This window comes from Pleuronectes platessa, chromosome 5, assembly GCF_947347685.1.
Source record: "Pleuronectes platessa chromosome 5, fPlePla1.1, whole genome shotgun sequence".
Lineage (NCBI taxonomy): Eukaryota > Metazoa > Chordata > Actinopteri > Pleuronectiformes > Pleuronectidae > Pleuronectes > Pleuronectes platessa.
Window position 1 is genome coordinate 2170309 of NC_070630.1, and position 18777 is coordinate 2189085.

The following is an 18777-nucleotide window of genomic DNA, read 5'->3' on the forward strand; positions in this document are numbered from 1 at the left end:
CGTAGTTTTACGGGAAATATAGTTTGTATGTTGTCCACTAGATGGCGAGAGCATTCAGCTAAAGAACCTGACTGAACGAGGTAGGTGACGCTCCAGCTCCATCCATATTATCCCTATTAGCACTATGTTGTCTGTCATCCTGTAGTTAGTGTCATACCATCCCCCTGTAGTTTATATTATCCTCAAACATTACTTTAGTCACTTTAACTTCTACATTAACATATTAGCAGTTCAACTGACAAAGTAAGGTCTGTGCAAAGATAAAGATATAAGTATAGCGGATTAAGGGATAGTATCTCGATAGTGATGGTTGAATTTTAATTTCATTTGGATTAATGGGTATTTTTCTCAGTTTTTATATTTTCCATTCCTGTGCTCATGATATCATTTAGTACCAACTATACATGATGAGTTTCTTTAACACTAAATATCATCGTGGGGAGCAATAAATCTTGTTTTATCTTATCTCATCTTATCTTACTCTTCTGAAGTGTTGGTCACAATGTCTCGCATGAGGTGATTTGAACTTGTGTGGACAGAATAACAGAGGTGAGAAGACGCTCATTGTCCTTTTCAGTAGTGAGACACACGTAGTTATGATTAGCACGTCTTCTTTTAATGTGTCTACAGGGGACAGTGGGAGGTTCACAGGGTTTTTACAAGATGGGGAGTTCAGTGAATTAAATGTGTGATGTAAAATATTGATTATAACTGAAGTTAGCGGAATGAAAACACGACAATACTTCTGCTTCTACAGCTTTAACATATCACTTTCACAGACACACACTGTAACACAGACAGTGCAGCATGCTCTACCTCTGTCTCCTTCTCTCTCGCTTTAACATGCACACACACACACACCCACACAACCACACACACAAACACACACCCACACACACACCCACACACAGATAACCGACCGTCCTGTGACCCAGTTTCAGTGGACGCAGTCAAAACAAACAGTTACTCTGTTGTTAGGCAGAACACTGAGTAATGACCACACAGGATTTGTTGATCACTTGATAGGATCGTGCAACTAGAGCTGCGTACCTGTCGCATCACCTGAGGGCCTGAGGCCATACAGAAGGGACCTGCTGCCAACGTAGAGGTGGAGACAGAGGTGGAGGCAGGTGGAGACAGAGGTGGAGGCATGTGGAGACAGAGGGGGAGGCATGTGGAGACAGAGGGGGGGACCGGTGGAGACGGAGGTGGAGACAGAGGTGGAGGCATGTGGAGACAGAGGGGGAGACAGGTGGAGACAGGTGGAGACAGAGGGGGAGACAGGTGGAGACAGAGGGGGAGACAGGGGGAGACAGAGGTGGAGGCAGATGGAGACAAGTGGATAAAGAGGAGGAGATAGTGGAGACAGAGGTGGAGACAGGTGGACACAGAGGTGGAGATAGTGGAGACAGAGGTGGAGACAGGTGGACACAGAGGTGGAGGTAGGTGGAGAAAGAGGTGGAGATAGTGGAGACAGAGGTGGAGGCAGATGGAGACAAGTGGATAAAGAGGAGGAGATAGTGGAGACAGAGGTGGAGACAGGTGGACACAGAGGTGGAGACAGGTGGAGACAGGTGGATAAAGAGGTGGAGATAGTGGAGACAGAGGTGGAGGTAGGTGGAGACAGAAGTGGAGACAGAGGTGGAGATAGTGGAGACAGAGGTGGAAATAGGTGGAGACAGAGGTGGAGACAGGTGGAGACAGGTGGATAAAGAGGTGGAGATAGTGGAGACAGAGGTGGAGGTAGGTGGAGACAGAAGTGGAGACAGAGGTGGAGGCAGGTGAACACTGGATAAAGAGGTGGAGATAGTGGAGACAGAGGTGGAGACAGGTGGAGACAGAGGTGGAGACAGGTGGAGACAGGTGGATAAAGAGGTGGAGATAGTGGAGACAGAGGTGGAGACAGGTGGACACAGAGGTGGAGGTAGGTGGAGAAAGAGGTGGAGACAGGTGGAGACAGGTGGATAAAGAGGTGGAGATAGTGGAAACAGAGGTGGAGACAGGTGGACACAGAGGTGGAGAAACAGGCGGAGGTGGAGGAATTCAATTTGATGCATCCAAACATGTAACATTAAAGGGGCTTTATTTAATGTGTAAAGGCTCAATGGACCTCGGGGCCTTAAAACAAACTATAAGAAATATAGTGTGTGAAATATCATGAGCTCCCAAAATCTGTCGTGACACAATAAACAATGATGTAATAAAGTTACATAACATAAAATAAGATGTCATGTAACTGGACAAGACTTTTTTAGATGATGTAGAACAGTATGGTTCACATGAGCAACACATGCATTGAATATATGATGTATTTATATAATATAACTTTAATATAAAACGCTTTCTGTATATTTGATCATCTAGTAATATCAACACTTACCTCATGAACTATATAAATACACACGTCTCCTGATTTATTAATTATGATCAACTGACTGTGATACAGGTCAGCAGCAGCATGTCCGCTGCATTAACCATAGTTTAATTATCCTGGAGCTGCACACGCTGGTCTGAAATGACAGCAGAGTTATGGATCTTCTTCCAGTGCAGGCGAGGATGCTGGGGAGGAGGGGGGGTAGGGGGGGTGCGATGAGCTCATTGTTGTGAAAGCCAAATAACAGCATCCCCGGGGATAACATGAGAACCCTGGAGGCTCTGATCACGGAGAGAGGAAAGTGACGCTGGCTGGTCTTGTTGATATAAACAAGCAGCTCTGTTATGCAGCAGAGCGATGACGAGGTGTCTCCGAGCAGAGTTTATAGAGTTCTCCACTAACGTGACAAACTTTCCTCTAAGAAATTGAGGTAAATCGCTGAAGTCGGCCTCGGGCAAAGTTAAGTAGAACTCCCAGTGAATTGGAGTTTTCTTAAAGTCACACACACGTAAAGCTTATGATGATGATCCCTATTCGTTTAGGTTATTACAATTTGTCTTCTACCTTTTTTCAGTAGCAATATTTGAACTTTGGTTTTCAACAACTACAGCTGACTTCAAATTCAACCCTCAAAATATTTAGTTGTTGGTTAAATTCCAGCTTTCATTTGATCTTTTTCCAACCCCTTGGAGAGTTATTCGTCATTTGTTTATGTTTATATATCTTCTATCTATAAAAATGCCAGGCTTATACCTATACACTTTTGTAAAGGCTGATTAAATACAGGCCCTTGTGTTCATGTCTTTGTGGCCTTTACTTTTGAGTTGTGCTTTTAGATACCTGAACTTTTTATTGTGAATCATTTCAAGTTGTTGCATGTTTACACAACCATCTGCCAGTCTTGCATTAATCTCACAAATTTTGATTATTGCATCAGACTGTAATTTCATGAACATCCAATCATTAAACACAGCAGTAAATCGTGAGATATATTTGTGAATGCAAAGTCTATTCTATTCTAGTCTATTCTAGTCTATTCAAATGATCGACATGTTCCCATGCTCCTGTGTGAGAAGTGAGCAGAGACCTGATCTGCTGGAGATACACATTCCTCCACACTGTTGACAATGACTTATCATAACAGGGATTTGGGGAACAAGACTGAGCAGTACGCACACACACACACACACACACACACACACACACACGCACACACACTCACACACACACAGGCTCCATCTGTTCAGCTCAGTTTGAGGTAACAGGATGAGGTAATGCTGTGACATTGGTGTTACCTCTTCATAATAAACCTGTTTATCCGATTTTTCCTCTGAACACAGTGAGTGTCTGTGATGTTCGTCTGTAACCGAAGCAGAAGTCTGTCGCGTCCCCTGAAGTGAAAGCTGAGCCAGCGTTTGAGCGGCTCAATATGAAAATGTGTGAAGCTGCAGATTCAAGATTCAATTTCTTCATTTATTTATCACCAGCCCTCCTCCCTCTGCATCTAACAGATGAACTCCCACTGCTGCTGAGATAATTATCTGCTAAAGAGTCACCAGAGGAGGTGGGAGAGCCAGCGGAGGGCAGACCTCTCACCTCATCCGGTGATGTCAGAAAACACATGATCCGGAGGTCGGCTCAAAGCCATACCTGCCGACAGGTGAGAGAAAAGCTGACTGAGTGGACGGGGGGGCAGCCGCGAGAGCTCACTCTTAACTTATCAGATTGACGTTGTAATGCTGGCTGGGTGCTGATTGGATGATAGAGATGCTGGGTGTGAGCAATCACAGATAAAATGAAAAGGAGGCTCATGTTCTACAGATAACATTTCTCTGATAGAAACAACCTTTTTATCTGACCTGCAGTTTAATCCTCATGATGGAAGTTTATGAAAATCTAGCAAGAAACAATCTAGTTTATTCACAACAGTCAGTGTCAATTGCATCGTGGACATACTCGCTAGATATGTTTTAAATTAATGTGCGTTTCATGGTAATATCATCTGCCTGTAGAAGAAGTGTTTAGCTCTTTATTCTGCACTGAACAAAAGAGGAAAACCAGTATCCCCAGTTTCACTTCAATCTCATTATGACGCAGTGATCATGAGTCACCAGCACAGTAGACTGATACCTGTGCTATAACATCTCTGACCTAGGTTTAGATCTTTTTTAACTTTTTGCAATTAGATTTCCTCCCTGGAAAGAATCACAAATTATCAAACTACACCTAAACAATGTGCACATTCACACCTCGTTAGTTCAACTACAAAGTTATGATTGATCATTATCATAGCATGCACACACACATTAGCACAACGACTGAGGTTGTTCAGTTCTGCAGTGGGCTCGATGTTGAGGTTGTGAGGTTGTTTTCAGGTTGTTGAAGAGGCAGAGAGGAGCGACCTGGTTCTACTGCAGGAGTGAGACACCAGGCACATCTCATTTACATCCTTATCACAACTGCACAGGTAGAGATTACCTGTCAGACTGTGTGTGTGTGTGTGTGAGTGGGTTTGTGAGTGTGTGTGTGTGGGGAGGGGGGTAGAGAGAGAGAGAGAGAGAGAGGGATAGTCTAAGAGCTCTGTGTACACCTTATCTGGTGGCGTCATGCCGTCTCTCTATTGCATGGCTGCACTCAGGTTACATTGTGCACCAACCCCCCCAACACACACACACACACACACACACACACACACACACACACACACACACACACACACAAACACACACACACATTGTCTGTCCTCATTGCAGGACAGAAAATGGGGTGATGCTGTGGTATCAAAAACCAAGTTGACAGGTGACTTCATCACAGGTGGCATCGACCCAAAAACCCCAAAGACTAAAGACGGGAAGCTGCTATGTGAACACATGTATGTTCACTCCTGTACAGAAGGAGAAGCGTGATCCAGCCTCACTTTGATATGTCTAACAGTCCAGACGTTAGACATCACATCCATCCTGCACTGAATCCACTGTCAAATAAAATAGGGTTAAACTAGTCGTCGTCATCATAAGTGGTGATTTTGAGAAGGATGAAAATTGTCTTTTGCAACTCTCAGTTTCCTGAAAAGGTTATATAATATTGAGAAAAAGAAAGATGGAAATGATGATAAGAAAAGTTAATAAAAAATGATATAACAATAATAATATAATAGGTAACTATTATCAAATTAAATGTATGGATTGTAGACGAAACCCTTAACATCATATTATTTAATCTAAGTAATTCACAGTACTCATTACAAACATTAAAGATTTTACAGTCTTGACTATTGTCAACTTTCATTATCTCAACATCTCACTGTTGACCACATGTCAGCCAAAGTGTGTTTGTCCGTCTGAGGATGTTCGCCTGGGCATGTACCAGGGAGAGACACCCCCCCTTCTCCCTCCTCCTGCCCAAACAAGGGGGTGTGTATACAAATCTGCTGCTGTGTGTGTGCGTGTGTGTGTGTGTGTGTAGGGGGGGGGGCTCGAGACAAGCTGCCATTTCCAGCCTATTAAACAGCCCCCGACCCCTCAGCTCAGCTGTGCCGCCCCTGTCTCATGCCCTGCAGCTAAAGGGTGTGCCCAGGAGACAATGATCTGAGGGTCAGGGGTTGAGAAGGCGGGGGTGTCTGAAGTCATTTAGGATGCTAATGTTATGCAGGGTTTTCAGACTACAGGCTGTAAAAGCGGTGAACAATCGCACTGCTGTTGTGACGTGCAGCTTGACTGCAGGTTTCTCTCATGAAGAACGTGTTGTAATTCTCCTGGGACGCTCCTGCAGCTGGAACACGAGGCCGAGAGGTGTCAAAGTTAGATTATAGAATTAAAAAGGATTAGTAAAAAAAGAAATGTGCTGGAGTACAAGAAATATTTTGTGTTTAGAAAGTACATTTTTCCTTTTAGAAATGCATCTGTAAATGATTCATTAAGTGTCCAACTAACCATATGTCAGTAACACTTCAAATGTGTTAAATGACTGATCGCGCATTGGGATTAAACGATTTGTCATAAACGGATTCCAGTGTTGACAAAACATTCACTAATCCTGGATTATAATTTACCACGTTTGAGTTTTTGAAATCTATCCCGAACGCCATCAAAGTGATTTCCACTGCAGCTTCAATGCATCAAAACACTGGCTGCGTATTGGGAACCGAATACACACACATGTCCTGAGGGCTTGAATAGATCTGCATTGCCAACCATTTAAAATCAATGTGATGTTAGACCTGATGACATTCAGGGGAAAACAACACAGTAATAAAATCACAGATGCTATCAATGACAGTTGAAAAATGCATTTAATAATAAATGGTTGGTAGAGCAGCACATCTGAGTTCACCTCCATGATGTCTTGGCACCATGAGTCCCCCCCCCCCCCCCCCCCAAAAGACATATTAGCAGTCTTCTCATTAAAAACATTTTTTTTTCTCATAAATAATGCAAGACAATCTGTCGAATAAAAAACACATTTCACCTGAACAGGTGCAGCTACAGTTAATATATTCACTGGACTGAATTCTTTTATAATTCTTCATATTTCTGTTCTCAGTCAAAGTGCATAAGACATAGTTGTAGTCGAGGCTAAGATCACAGTTTGTAGTATGAATACTTGGTTGCTTTTTGCACAAAGTAACACAGTTTGAGTTTCAACAGCTGCTGGTTAATTCTGTTTGTTTCTTTTATTCCTCTTAATTCAGTTGTTTGATAAAATCTTAACGCATCGACCAACCCTCCAGACAAAATAAATAATCCACCGGACTCACACTTTACACCGTGAAGACATTTTGCCATTCTTTGCATTAGAAGCCTCGACAGCTGAGTTGGGGTGACGGGGGAATCCCTGGCATTTTAATCCTCAACGTGTTGTTGACACTCTGGTGTAACATGAGGGTCACTCACATGGATCCAGCCAGAGCTACAGTTTCAGTCCATTATTTATTTTTGGTGTTACTGGATTAATGAGCTGAATTAATCATAGTAAACAATAGTGATACAAAAATAAAGGCAGAATGAATTGATCCTTGTAACCAAAGGAATGGAGATTATTGCATCTTAACATGAATCAAAGCAAATTTAAATGACAACTGTCAGCAGTGATTAGAGCAACTAATGGTTTTGACACTGTCTCAATAAAGGTTGTATAAACAGTGACACTAAGAGATGACTCTCTCACACAAACACACATTGTGTGTCCTCATTTAGATGGTGAGGAAGTGTGTGTCAAGATAAAGTGATGGGGGGGGGCTGAGGCACATTAACAGTAAACTTTACACTTAAGTTTGCAGAGACAGACATGCAGATGGCCATCAACACGGCGAGAAGGAAATGCATTAATTGTTATTTATAATGCTACATCTTTAACAAAATAAAAACAACAAAAGAGACAGAATGAGTAACAGACAGGAAGCTGTAGAGAGGGACACAGACAGCAGCATCCTGTCAGGGAGCATGTCTGCACTTGTTGTTGCAGGAGTTTGGCTAAATAAGTCAAGCTAACCAGACAACAGGGTGATTCCGGCTTCAAAATAAAAGCAACTAGGCAGTGGAGTGAAACAGATTTACATCACCAGGGAGTAAAGAAAGAAGTTGATAGAACTCACTGTGAACTGGTGGATGGGGAACAAATCATAAAGAAGTATCTGTTGAGAAGAGAGTGGACTAAATATGCCTCTAGTTAGTATATTGTTTTTTGGGACGTGAATAAATTACAAGTTTCATATTTTTGTTTTCACATTTCCGCAAATTAAAATATATTCTTGAACATATGATCTCATTCAGAACTATTAATCTGAGCAAATATATGCACATTGACTCATCTGTGGCATTGATGGCAAACAGCTAAATGAAAGAGTGAGTGAGTTTAAAATAAAGATAGGGTGTGTCCAGCAAGTCTGATCTGTAATTGCACTGTAATTATTATTATTACTTCTATATATCATCTCTTACTTGTACATATTCCTAATTACTTTTAATTCTCTGTGTTAATAAATGAATGCATTATGTATGTCCTGTCTTCTGTTAAAACCATTGTATGACTTTCTCACAGTGTTAATTATTCTTGAAAACTTTACTTCTTCTGTTAAATGTAAAGATCTCGTGAATACAAAGGCAAGAAGTGAAACATTTCCATTGTGGCTCAATCTCTGGGTTCGTGTGGGCGTTTTTATTGTGGAAATCCTCAGCGGATGTCAGGTGCAGTTCCGCTGGCAGACACCATAAATAAAGATGTGCAGGCAGACGGAGCTCAAACACGAACCCAGAAGCATCTGATGCTCTTCACTGCTTCTCTCCAGCAGCTCGTCGGCACCTTCCACCTCTGATGGACTCGATCTGACACAGACATCGAACTTTTCACCCGAGACAATCCGAACCGGAAGGGCCTGACATGGACTGACAGATTTTTTTCCCTCCAAACGCACGAGCGGACTCTAACATGTTGTGATCGATCACCTGTCACCTGTCGAACCATCGGAATCGGACCTGCAGCCACGGAGCATCACACCCACCCAGTGAGGATGGTTCTTACTCTTACTCTTATAGAGACCGGGCCGTGGAGGTCAGCCCGCTTCGTGGTCCCGGTGTCGGGAGGAGCGTTAAACTTCCAGGTTCACATGTTATCTCCTGTTTCACACAGGTTAGGAAACTCTCCTGGAGCTTTTTTCTAGGTTCAGAACCCGGTTTGATCGAATCTCTGTGAGCTGGACCTGGTTCTGTGTTTCGTTTCTCAGTGTGACAGGTCCCGACATGTCTCATTCAGAAAAAGAAGATGCAGAAGGAACAGAAACACGCGTCGATAAATAAAACTCACAATAAATCGAGCATCATACAAACCGATCAGTGGAGCGCGACACCTCGATGATTAAACCACTTCTCACTTTGAATCTGAAACCGTCTGCTCCAAAGCGACGAGCTCTTTTAGTTTAGAAGAAAATCAAAGGTCTCGTGATGATTGTGTTTATTTATTTGTATTCGTTTTCTAATGTTTGTTAAAATGTCAGAAAGCGTGTTTGTGGTGAAAATCACTTTATTACTGATTCACCTCTGATTGTTCTGAGTCGTTTTCTTCTCCACGAGAAACTCATCGTTTCTACTTTACGTTAAATTTCCTCCGTAGCCGAGGCTCTCGTGACTCCGCCACGCACGCGCTTATATGTGTGTATGCGCGCGCCTGCTCGTGCTGTTTACAAACACCAGTCTCGTGTTCCTGAAGCGGACTCGCTGCTGCCCCCCAGCGGCCGGGGGACGGATGTAGGTCGGTCGGTCAAACTGAGCTGAACAGGAGTAAAAACAATGAGGCTAAAATTAGACTGAAGAGTTTCGGAGGCCATTTTATTCACGTAATAACTATTTTTCTATAGTTGTTTACATATTTGTTTTAGTGTAATTCAGCTATTATTTTATATTATTAACTTTTGGTGTTTTTATCTGTGTTGATATAAATCCAGTTTCATGTATATTAATAAAGAGATGTTTGAACTTATTTTATTTATCAATTGATCTGCTGATTGTTTTTGTAATAATAATTTTTTTGAAAAATTGACATTTTGCTGAGCTGCAGGTTACAACCTGAGATAAATTTATCTTGAAAAACGACTCAAGCAATTAAATGATTCTAAAAATATATTCTACTTCTACCTAATCTATAATCCTTTAACCTCCATACACAACATGTGTGTCGGACACTTATCTGATGCAGCCGTGTTCTCCGTCTATTGCACACTTACACACAATATATTCACACATGTGCTTGGATGTTTTCCATGTGCGCTTTAGGCAAACAGTGAAATGGCCCGAGCAGAGACCATTGAGAGCGTGGGGGAAACCGGAGCAGGAGGAAACAGCCCTCTTCCACATCACAACATTTGCCGCATGGAGCTGCCTCGTGCCCTCCACACCTGGCCCAGCCTGCTCACCACCAACACCACAAACACTGGTTCTGGCACTGGTACTGGTGCCATACTCATCCACCACCACCAACACCACCATCTGCATCCTTTGCAGCCTCTCCATCTGCCCTTCCCGCTTCCTGATCAGCCCCAGATGCACCAGCAACTTCCTGCGCTGTCGCCATCATCAGCACCTCCTTCTTTGCAGCTCTGCAACCGGAGGGAGGAGAGGGATGGAGGAGCTGTAAAACCCTGTGCCTTGTCAGGAGAGGAGTCAGGTAAGATATCCCTTCACTTGTCAACAGAAACAATACAGTGCTTATCTTACACATTACAATTTAGGTGTTGCATTCATGTGGGTTGGTCCTCCCCTTGCTCACACCTACAGGGAAGGGAGATCTGTATCAGAGCACATTAATTATCCTTTAACCTGGATGTATGGTCAGTGCTGCAGCTGCACATTCACTGGATCACAGCAGCAGTGGATGCAGGTTCCTTTAGTAAACATTGAAGTTAAGAGGAGAGTATCGGTCTGTGTGGGTGTGTGTGTCTGTGTGTGTTGTGTGTTGTGTGCTGCGTGCTGCGTCCAGGGCTGTATTTCCATGATGCCCGGCGGTTTGGGTGGAGCTGATGGAGGCCAGGTGGAGTCGGAGGTATGAGCCGTGACTTCTGTGACTCTTCTGTTGTAGCAGGCGTGTGCGTCATGAAGCTACACAGAACTCAGTCGGCTCAAATGAGAGATTCATTGAAAGGGAAACTTATTTAATAGTTTCTGCTATTGTTTGATTTAATCCTGTGACGAAATGTGTGCGAGTTGTTGATTCATGACTTGACATAGTTTTGTTCCGACGCAGTCACAGTCAGTGGGAGATTCTAATGTGAATTATTTGAGGTGTTGTGTTTATTCAGTCAGTGAAGAGGGAAACACCTTTAATCCCAGGTGATGGATCCAGTCAGTTAAAGCATTTCCCCTGGAAACTGTAGAAAGGGAAATTCAAGTGGCAGCAGTTACAAGAAAGGCCGGTTTACATTTGACAGGGAACCACAGTTAAGTGACAGATTTGTTGTAATGTATACAGACCATTTCCCTCCCCTTCCCCCTCCTCCTCCTCCCCCTCCCCCTCCTCCTACTCCTCCTCTTCTCAGCTGCAGGTCAGCTGAGCACCAGACATGTTCAGACTTGTTCTCTGTAGTCTGGCTGCAGTAAAGAATCACTGAGCATCACTTCCTCCTGCTCTGAGCGCCTCAGCCCGGCAGCAACAAAGTCACGTCAAGACACATTTATATTTATAAAGCTTAATGTTATAAATCTGCTTCGAGGGTTTTAGTCATCTGTCATCGAGATTAAAGCAAAGGAGGAGCAGCCGAGGAGGCGTCCCTCTGCCACAAGGGCAGGACGCACAGTAGATATTGTGTTTACAGAACAAACACAACACGATAGGATTATGGTGTGGATAGTCAGCATTACTCTGTAACTACTAAAGATTAATCAATGAATACGATTGTATCTGTATAATGAGTATAAAAACTCAGAGAGCCGATGGAGGGATCCCTCTCAATATGATCGTGGAGGATGATGAGTAACTTGCAGGTGTTGCCAACAAGTCAGTCTCTTATAATCAGTTTGTCACCAACAGTAAATCAGGTCATTGAGTCAGGACACAGATATCTCAGGGAGCTCATTCTGTGAGGTAGTTAAGTTTGTTAAGTGAAAAGTCCGTTAGTTAGACATTAAGCTCGTTAATGGGGTTAATCAGTCACTGTGCTCGTCACACACTCAGACAGTTAGTTACTGAGGGAGTCAGGAAGTTAACTATGCTCTTAATCCTGTTAAATCATTCAGTTCAGCAATAAATCCCATATATAGAGATTCTTGGGTCTTTAGTGGTCAAAATGTTCTCATTCAGACATGATGCATGATGCATGCATGTTATTATGACAAAGGAAAGGAAGTGAAGGTTGGAATTTAACCATCCACCTTAATATGAATAACTCTAAATCTTTACTGCATTGTTTACCCTGTGTCAGCAAATTTAAACGCAGATACTGATATGTCTGTGATATTTATAAATCTTATTGGCCAACAGATAAATCAGTTGGACTGTACTAATGAATAATTTCACAGAATAAGTCAGTGTCAATAATATAAATGATCATGAAAAATAATACAAACAAACTTGATAGTTAATCTGATTTACCCGACAACCAAACCAGCTTGTCTCTCTCTCTCTCTCTTTCTCTCTCTCTCTCTCTCTCTCTCTCTCTCTCTCGTCTTGTCAGCCTCAGGTTCATCCCCAGCCCCGCCCTGTTTCCTTCATTCTGTCCTATCACAGTACGACCCCCCCGGTCTGTCGGCCAATCGCAGTGAGACGTCTCCAGGAGTGCTGCCTTACAGTTACCTTGGCAACAGGCCAGGGTTTTCCGGTTTGTTATTTTTCTCCTGGCGCTCTCTCTTTTCCGTCTCTCTCTCTCTCTCTCTTTTCCGTCTCTCTCTCTCTCTCTCTCTCTCTCTCTCTCTGTCTAGTCACCTGCATCTTTAAGGATCAGTCGTAATCCTCCCAGCAAAGGGCTGTCATTGCCAGGGTTGCCAGTTTCTGTGGCAACTCGGGTAGTGGATGGTCTCTGTGCCAGTGGTTGAACTGGGATTGTATTGTATGAAGTGAAAAACCAAACTGGGGCCCAAAGGTGTATCATGGAACTGGGTTTACTCATCTAAAAGAGAAGTGGTATCAAAAGGACACTATGACTTTTCATGTCATATAATTTATGACATGAGTGTTTAAACTCAACTAGTTGAGAAAAAAATAACCAAAATTTAAATGATCAAAAATAAAATAAATCCTTAATACTGTCATAGTAATGATATAAAATAAAAAACGCTGGTATCTGTTCTGTAAACAGCAACACAAACACACAACAAACTTAAACACAGAAACATTCAGTACCTCTCAATACCAGACTTATTAAGCAGATTAAAAGATTACTCTCCCAAGTTCCATGAAGAGGAAAATAAATCACCGTCAAACCTTCAGACTCCTTAAGGAATGTGTGAGTACGTGTATGTGTGAGTACGGGTGTGGGGGTGTGGGGGTGTGTGTGTGTGTGAGAATGTGCGTGTGAATTAGGCCAGAGGAATAAACAACCCCACTGGGAACCACTATTTTGCTTTGTTTTTAAGGTCAAAAGTCAAATTTAATTGTCGGAATTTATAAATAAAATATCAGCCATATAGTTAGTTTTGGTTTTCTCTTTGCATCAGAGTTAAAAGTCACTTCCTCAGTTTTAAGTGAGCAAAATACAGAATATTTGAGCCTGTTTATCACAAGCTGGTGAGACTGAGGACGTCTGGGACGTGTGTGTCTGTTGTGTTTGCTCATTAACTGTGTCTCTGTTGCTTGGCAGCCTGGTCTGTGTAGTGTGCCCTCTGTTACCATGTGTGCACAGGGACCCCCCCCCCCCCCCCCCCCCCCCCCCACACCACACACACATGAACCCTAATTTGAACTGTCTACATTGTGTAAGGAGGCAATTAATGTACGCTGCTTGTTGAGAATCAATTAAGCATAACCAGAGGCTCTGTGTAACCAATGCAGCGCCTCGGTCTCTTCATACATGAGCATTTCTGCTCAAGAGAGACACAAAAGAGAGCATGAGGAAGAGCGATGGTAAAAAAGAATATGAGGGAGAGGAAGAAATTCATAGACTTTGTATTTTCTATAATAGAAATTCTTATTTTTCCTTCTGCAGACGCTGACATAGAGGAACACCGGGAGGCTTCCAGCCAGCAGGGGCCTCTGCCTGACCTGCTGCCCAGGAACGAGCTCCCATCCTGGTCTGCATCGTACCACAGAGATCCCAGGAGAGAGGCGGAGCAGGAGCTGGAGGTCAGGAGAGTGGCCAATCAGCTGAGAGCCATCGGGGATCAATACAACGCCACCGTCCTCCGCAGAGCGGTAAGCCACAAATCATTGTTGTAGAGAAATTAATATGAAGACGTACACTGACCTGAAATAAAGAACAAAGTTATTATGATAAAAAAGAAGAGAAGTTACACAAATAGACAATTAACCACCGACGTCCAGAAAGCAGCAAAATAAACGTTGCATTATGAGAGAAACTGTAAAAGTCAGAAGTGCAACGAGAACCAAATGTGCAAAGGTGGAGTTTAGACATTGAGCTACTGAGTATGACCAGAGGACAGTAGTGCAGTGGTGCACAGAGGCTGGTCATTTTCAGTGGTGGCCCTTCACCCAGACTGAACTGTGGATGTGTGTGTGTACAATGTTTACTGTGTCCTTGAACACAACACAGTCACATGGATTGTCACCCATCCACACACACACACACACACACACACACACACACACACAGACTCTTATCCTCTGTTCTCGCATGGACAGACACGTGAGATGTGTGTGTAGGAGTGTGGGTGTGTGACAGTCTTGAAGACGGATCAATATTTGAATGTGTGAGAGAGTGAATCCATGTCATCTGTTAGTCATTCATTCTCTACCTTCATTCATTTCTTTGTTTGTTTTGTTTGTTAGTTTTATTCATACTAAATAATGTCAATCTCCTCCTCTCTCCACATAAATGGCAGAATGCACATATGTCTTTATCCTTTCTTCCTTCCCTCCTCTTATTTCCTTTACACCACTCCATCGCTCTTTCTGCCTTTTCTTTGCCGTTCTCATCAGAATCAACAACTGTGCTGTAGTTTTTTAAAGACACTCATGACGGCCGTTCTTCTCTGCAGAGGTCTATTTTCTATTAGTTGTCATTTCTTATTATCTCTTCCCTCCCTCCTTCCCTCCTTCCCTCCTTCCCGTCCTCTACGCTGAAGATCGCGTGAGGAGTTGGCAGCAACCCCCCTCCCCCCACACCCCATCCCACCCCCCCACACAGACACACACACACACACCACCCCACGGCTCACTCTCCCTCACCATCCCGCCTTATGCACATAAACAAAGATGACGTCACCTACCATCGCTCTCACTCTGACATGGACTATACTCACACACACGCACACGCACATACACACACACACACACACACACACACACTTCATGAGGGTGGACCAGTCCCTTTGCAGACAAGTGTTGTTTAGGATTGCAGCCTTCACAGAACTGTCTTCTGTCCTGTGTATTTGTTTGTTTGTGTGTCTGTGTGTGTGTACATGAGAAAGACGGACAGACTGTATTTTTGAGGGGAAGTCGTGCGTGTGTGTTGTTTACAACCGATTCAAACCAACAAGCACAATCGGACCCTTTTTTCTTGATACAAAACGAACGAGGGAAGGAACAAGTGAGAAACTGAGAGAAGGAGGGATGGAGATTCGACTGTAAGGAAATAGGCAAGGATGGAGGGAGGGAGGGAGGGAGGGAGGGAGGGTTAACCACAGGCGCTTGAGGTTCAGAGTAGCATCCCCAACACAGACACACACTTGTTTCTCCTCTTGTTTGAGCTGTGCTGAGGGATCGACACATCTCAACCATAGACTGTAAATAAAGATGGACGACACGTCTCCTCCTCCCACTATCCAGAAATGAAATATCGCTTTTCCAATGATGTCATTTGGAGCCAGAGTTTGTACCGTTTTGATTAGGGGGTGGAGCCATGACCTCAAGGTCCCGCCCATACACGTGCTCAACCAATCGTGATATAGTCTCAGCTGTCAATCTGTCAACCTTGAACATACATCAGTGTGAACAATCGAAAATGACAGAAACAATCAATGAGAAAACATGTACTGGTCCATGTCCCATCTGCTAACATGACCTACTCTGCAGCCAGCCACCAGGGGGCGATCGAAATGCTTCGGCTTCACTGTTATGTCGTCCATCTTCATGCACAGTCTATGATCCCAACAGGAACAACAGGGTCAGCACTGATTTAATGTCGATGTCATGTGGTTTATTCAGTAGTTTAGTCATTAAACACCACTTTTTTGTTTTTCTCCCTCACAGCACGCTGCCCCCCACTGGCAGGACTGGAGAGACGTGTGCCGAGGACTCTTCAACTTCATCACCCAGTCACTGAGCGCCCTCTACAGGCTCACGTAGGTAGCGTGTCCCCTGCAACCAGCGGTTCTCATGGGGACTTTTTTACGTACAGGACTCGAACACTGGCCCGTCGCTCGTGAGGAGAAACATCTGTTCTGTTTGCTGCACTGTTGTTCATTTGAACCTCGAGGACCAACGCAGACTGAAATCAAACATGTTCTTGAACAAAGACGTTGTGAGAATGAGCTGGAGGTGTTTTCTCATCCTGTGGACACTGGAGCCTGCCTGTCTGTCTGAACCATGGTCCGTCCGTCAGTCAGTCTGCTGGTTCGGACTGCAGCTGATGGACCGACGCTCACTTTTCTACGTGTATATTTTGTAAAATCAATTTGTTTTCACTGTGTTTGGGGAGCGATGTTCATGTTGCAGGCGAGACTCAAGAATGTGTGTGAGTCAGTGTGTGCGCACACGACAGACCTGGGTCAAACACCTGGATAGAGTCTGATGATCTCATAAGCTCTTGTTTGATTTAGTTAAAACTAATTCAGAGATTCATCACAGACATGATTTGACCCACATCTCGTGTGTGCATGTTACTGTTGTGTCGTTATTCTGGCCCCATTCTTACAAACTGTGAAACTGGAATGTGTAGTTCCATCGCAGGGAGACGTCGGGTGTTATTTGACTGTGGAGCCAAGCACAGAGTGAATCTCTCTCCCAATCTGAAACGCTTCAGTTCATCAGACGAAGTGCCTTCATGCTCAGAGCTGAGGCCGAGTGTCCACCACCAGGACATCAGCGTGTTTTCAGTCACTTGACTCAAATGTCATTTGCATTACATTCAAATGATCCAGCCTCTGCATGGTTTAAGGTCATTTCAGGACAGAAAGGCTTAATCCCTATGCACACACACACACAGACACACACTGGGAACTGCCACTGTTATTTCTCCAAACCAATCATTCTGCCAGTGTTGGGAGTTGGCAGCGTTTCACTCGCCTGTGTCCACAGTGTTTATAGTTACTTGATCGTATGTAAATACTCTTTTTTTGGGACGATGAATCTGAGTAATCTGAACATTTTGGGCGGACTTTAAAAAAAAGTACTTATCTCAGTGAGGGTTCAGTGTTTGTTGGACATCTCTTTGTTTCTCTGAGTGGCCGTTGGCAGCAGTAGAGCGAGTATGAATTTAAATCCAGTGGATTTGAGATTGTTTTCCAAGAGTTAAAACAAATTATATGATTTGGATCTTTTGATTGTTGAAAAGTATTTGATGTTTATAAAAATAACCCCTTTCAGTTATGTGATTATATTCTTTGTAGTTGGGAGGAAATGTAAATTGCTCATATTAAGAGCGTAATTTATTTTGAAAATTAGCCTTTCTGTAGCTTGATTTTTGTTTTGGTTCCTTGGATTTTCATTTTTGTATGTATTACATTATTTATTTTTCTTATATTCCTGATCAGAACTCTGGATTAAGCTGTACTTGCGTTGCGTCGACAGAGCTGGGAGTTAAAGGTGTCAGTGTACTCAGCGAAAGACAATATATCACTTTCATTTCAAATGTTATCAGCTTAAGGAATTGTGATTTCAAATGGTACTACCAGCAGACAGAAGGACGCAGAACTGCAAGTGACGTGTTGTACAAACACAAGATCTCTCCCTTCAAAGCACAAAGAAGAAATGAGGCCTCAGACTGTTAAACAGCTTCACCTGAGGGAAAATTCAACCAGGTGTTTCTAATGTGAATTTAATTCTGAGCCTGTGCAGGTCTGTGTGATTTCGGACAGGGGCAGTATGACTTGTACTGCACATGCAAATACTACTACTACTAAAAATAATGCACAGTAATATAGCTTAATCTAAAAGGGCCCACTTAACGAAGTATTTGACCTGTTAAACTTAAAATGCTTCAAAAAGGAGTTTCATCAGGTTTTATTTTGCCACATTTGACATGTTTGATTTAATAACTCATTCGATATCCATAAGTCCAGCTGTAAGTAAAGGAAAGACTTCAACCTGCAGTTGCTCTTCTCCTGGTTGTTTTTCTCGAGAGTGCACTTCCTGGTCCCCCCCCCCCCCCCCCAAGGTGCTCAGTGTCGGTCACATGCAGTTTGTGTTTTGCTGATTTTCAACTGTTTTCTATTGTAAAATGTCTACATGAATTTTTTTACATTTTTTCTTTTTTTATACAATAAAGTTAAGGAGAAATATATTCACCTGGTTCGTGTCATTATCATCGCTATGTGTTTATTATTAAAGTTGTGATATTTTTATCTTTTGTGTTGACCCAGTGTTCAGCCTGCTCCTTCAGTTTTCACCTCTTTACACTAGTGATCTCTTCTTGAGACGCAGCTCAGCCGGGACACACGAGAACAGCAACACTTAACTGAACTGTGGTTGGAGCAGATGTTTACAGATGTTGGTGGCTGTGGGGGCGGAGCAACAGCCCCCTGGCCATGCTTGTCAGTGGAGGGACGGATCCAGCTGTGGTCTCCATCACATCTGGAGAGCACCAG

The 18777-nt window shown here is 43.3% G+C and overlaps 1 protein-coding gene across 1 annotated transcript; it reads left to right on the forward strand.

Moving 5' to 3' along the window:
• The first annotated feature begins 8870 nt into the window (after positions 1 to 8870).
• On the forward strand, positions 8871 to 17348 carry LOC128439832 (uncharacterized). The gene is made up of 4 exons (XM_053422294.1): positions 8871 to 9001; positions 10141 to 10531; positions 14001 to 14206; positions 16223 to 17348. The coding sequence occupies exons 2-4, from the start codon at positions 10153 to 10155 to the stop codon at positions 16316 to 16318; spliced, it is 681 nt and encodes a 226-aa protein (XP_053278269.1). The 5' UTR covers positions 8871 to 9001; positions 10141 to 10152; the 3' UTR covers positions 16319 to 17348.
• The last annotated feature ends 1429 nt before the right edge of the window (positions 17349 to 18777 follow it).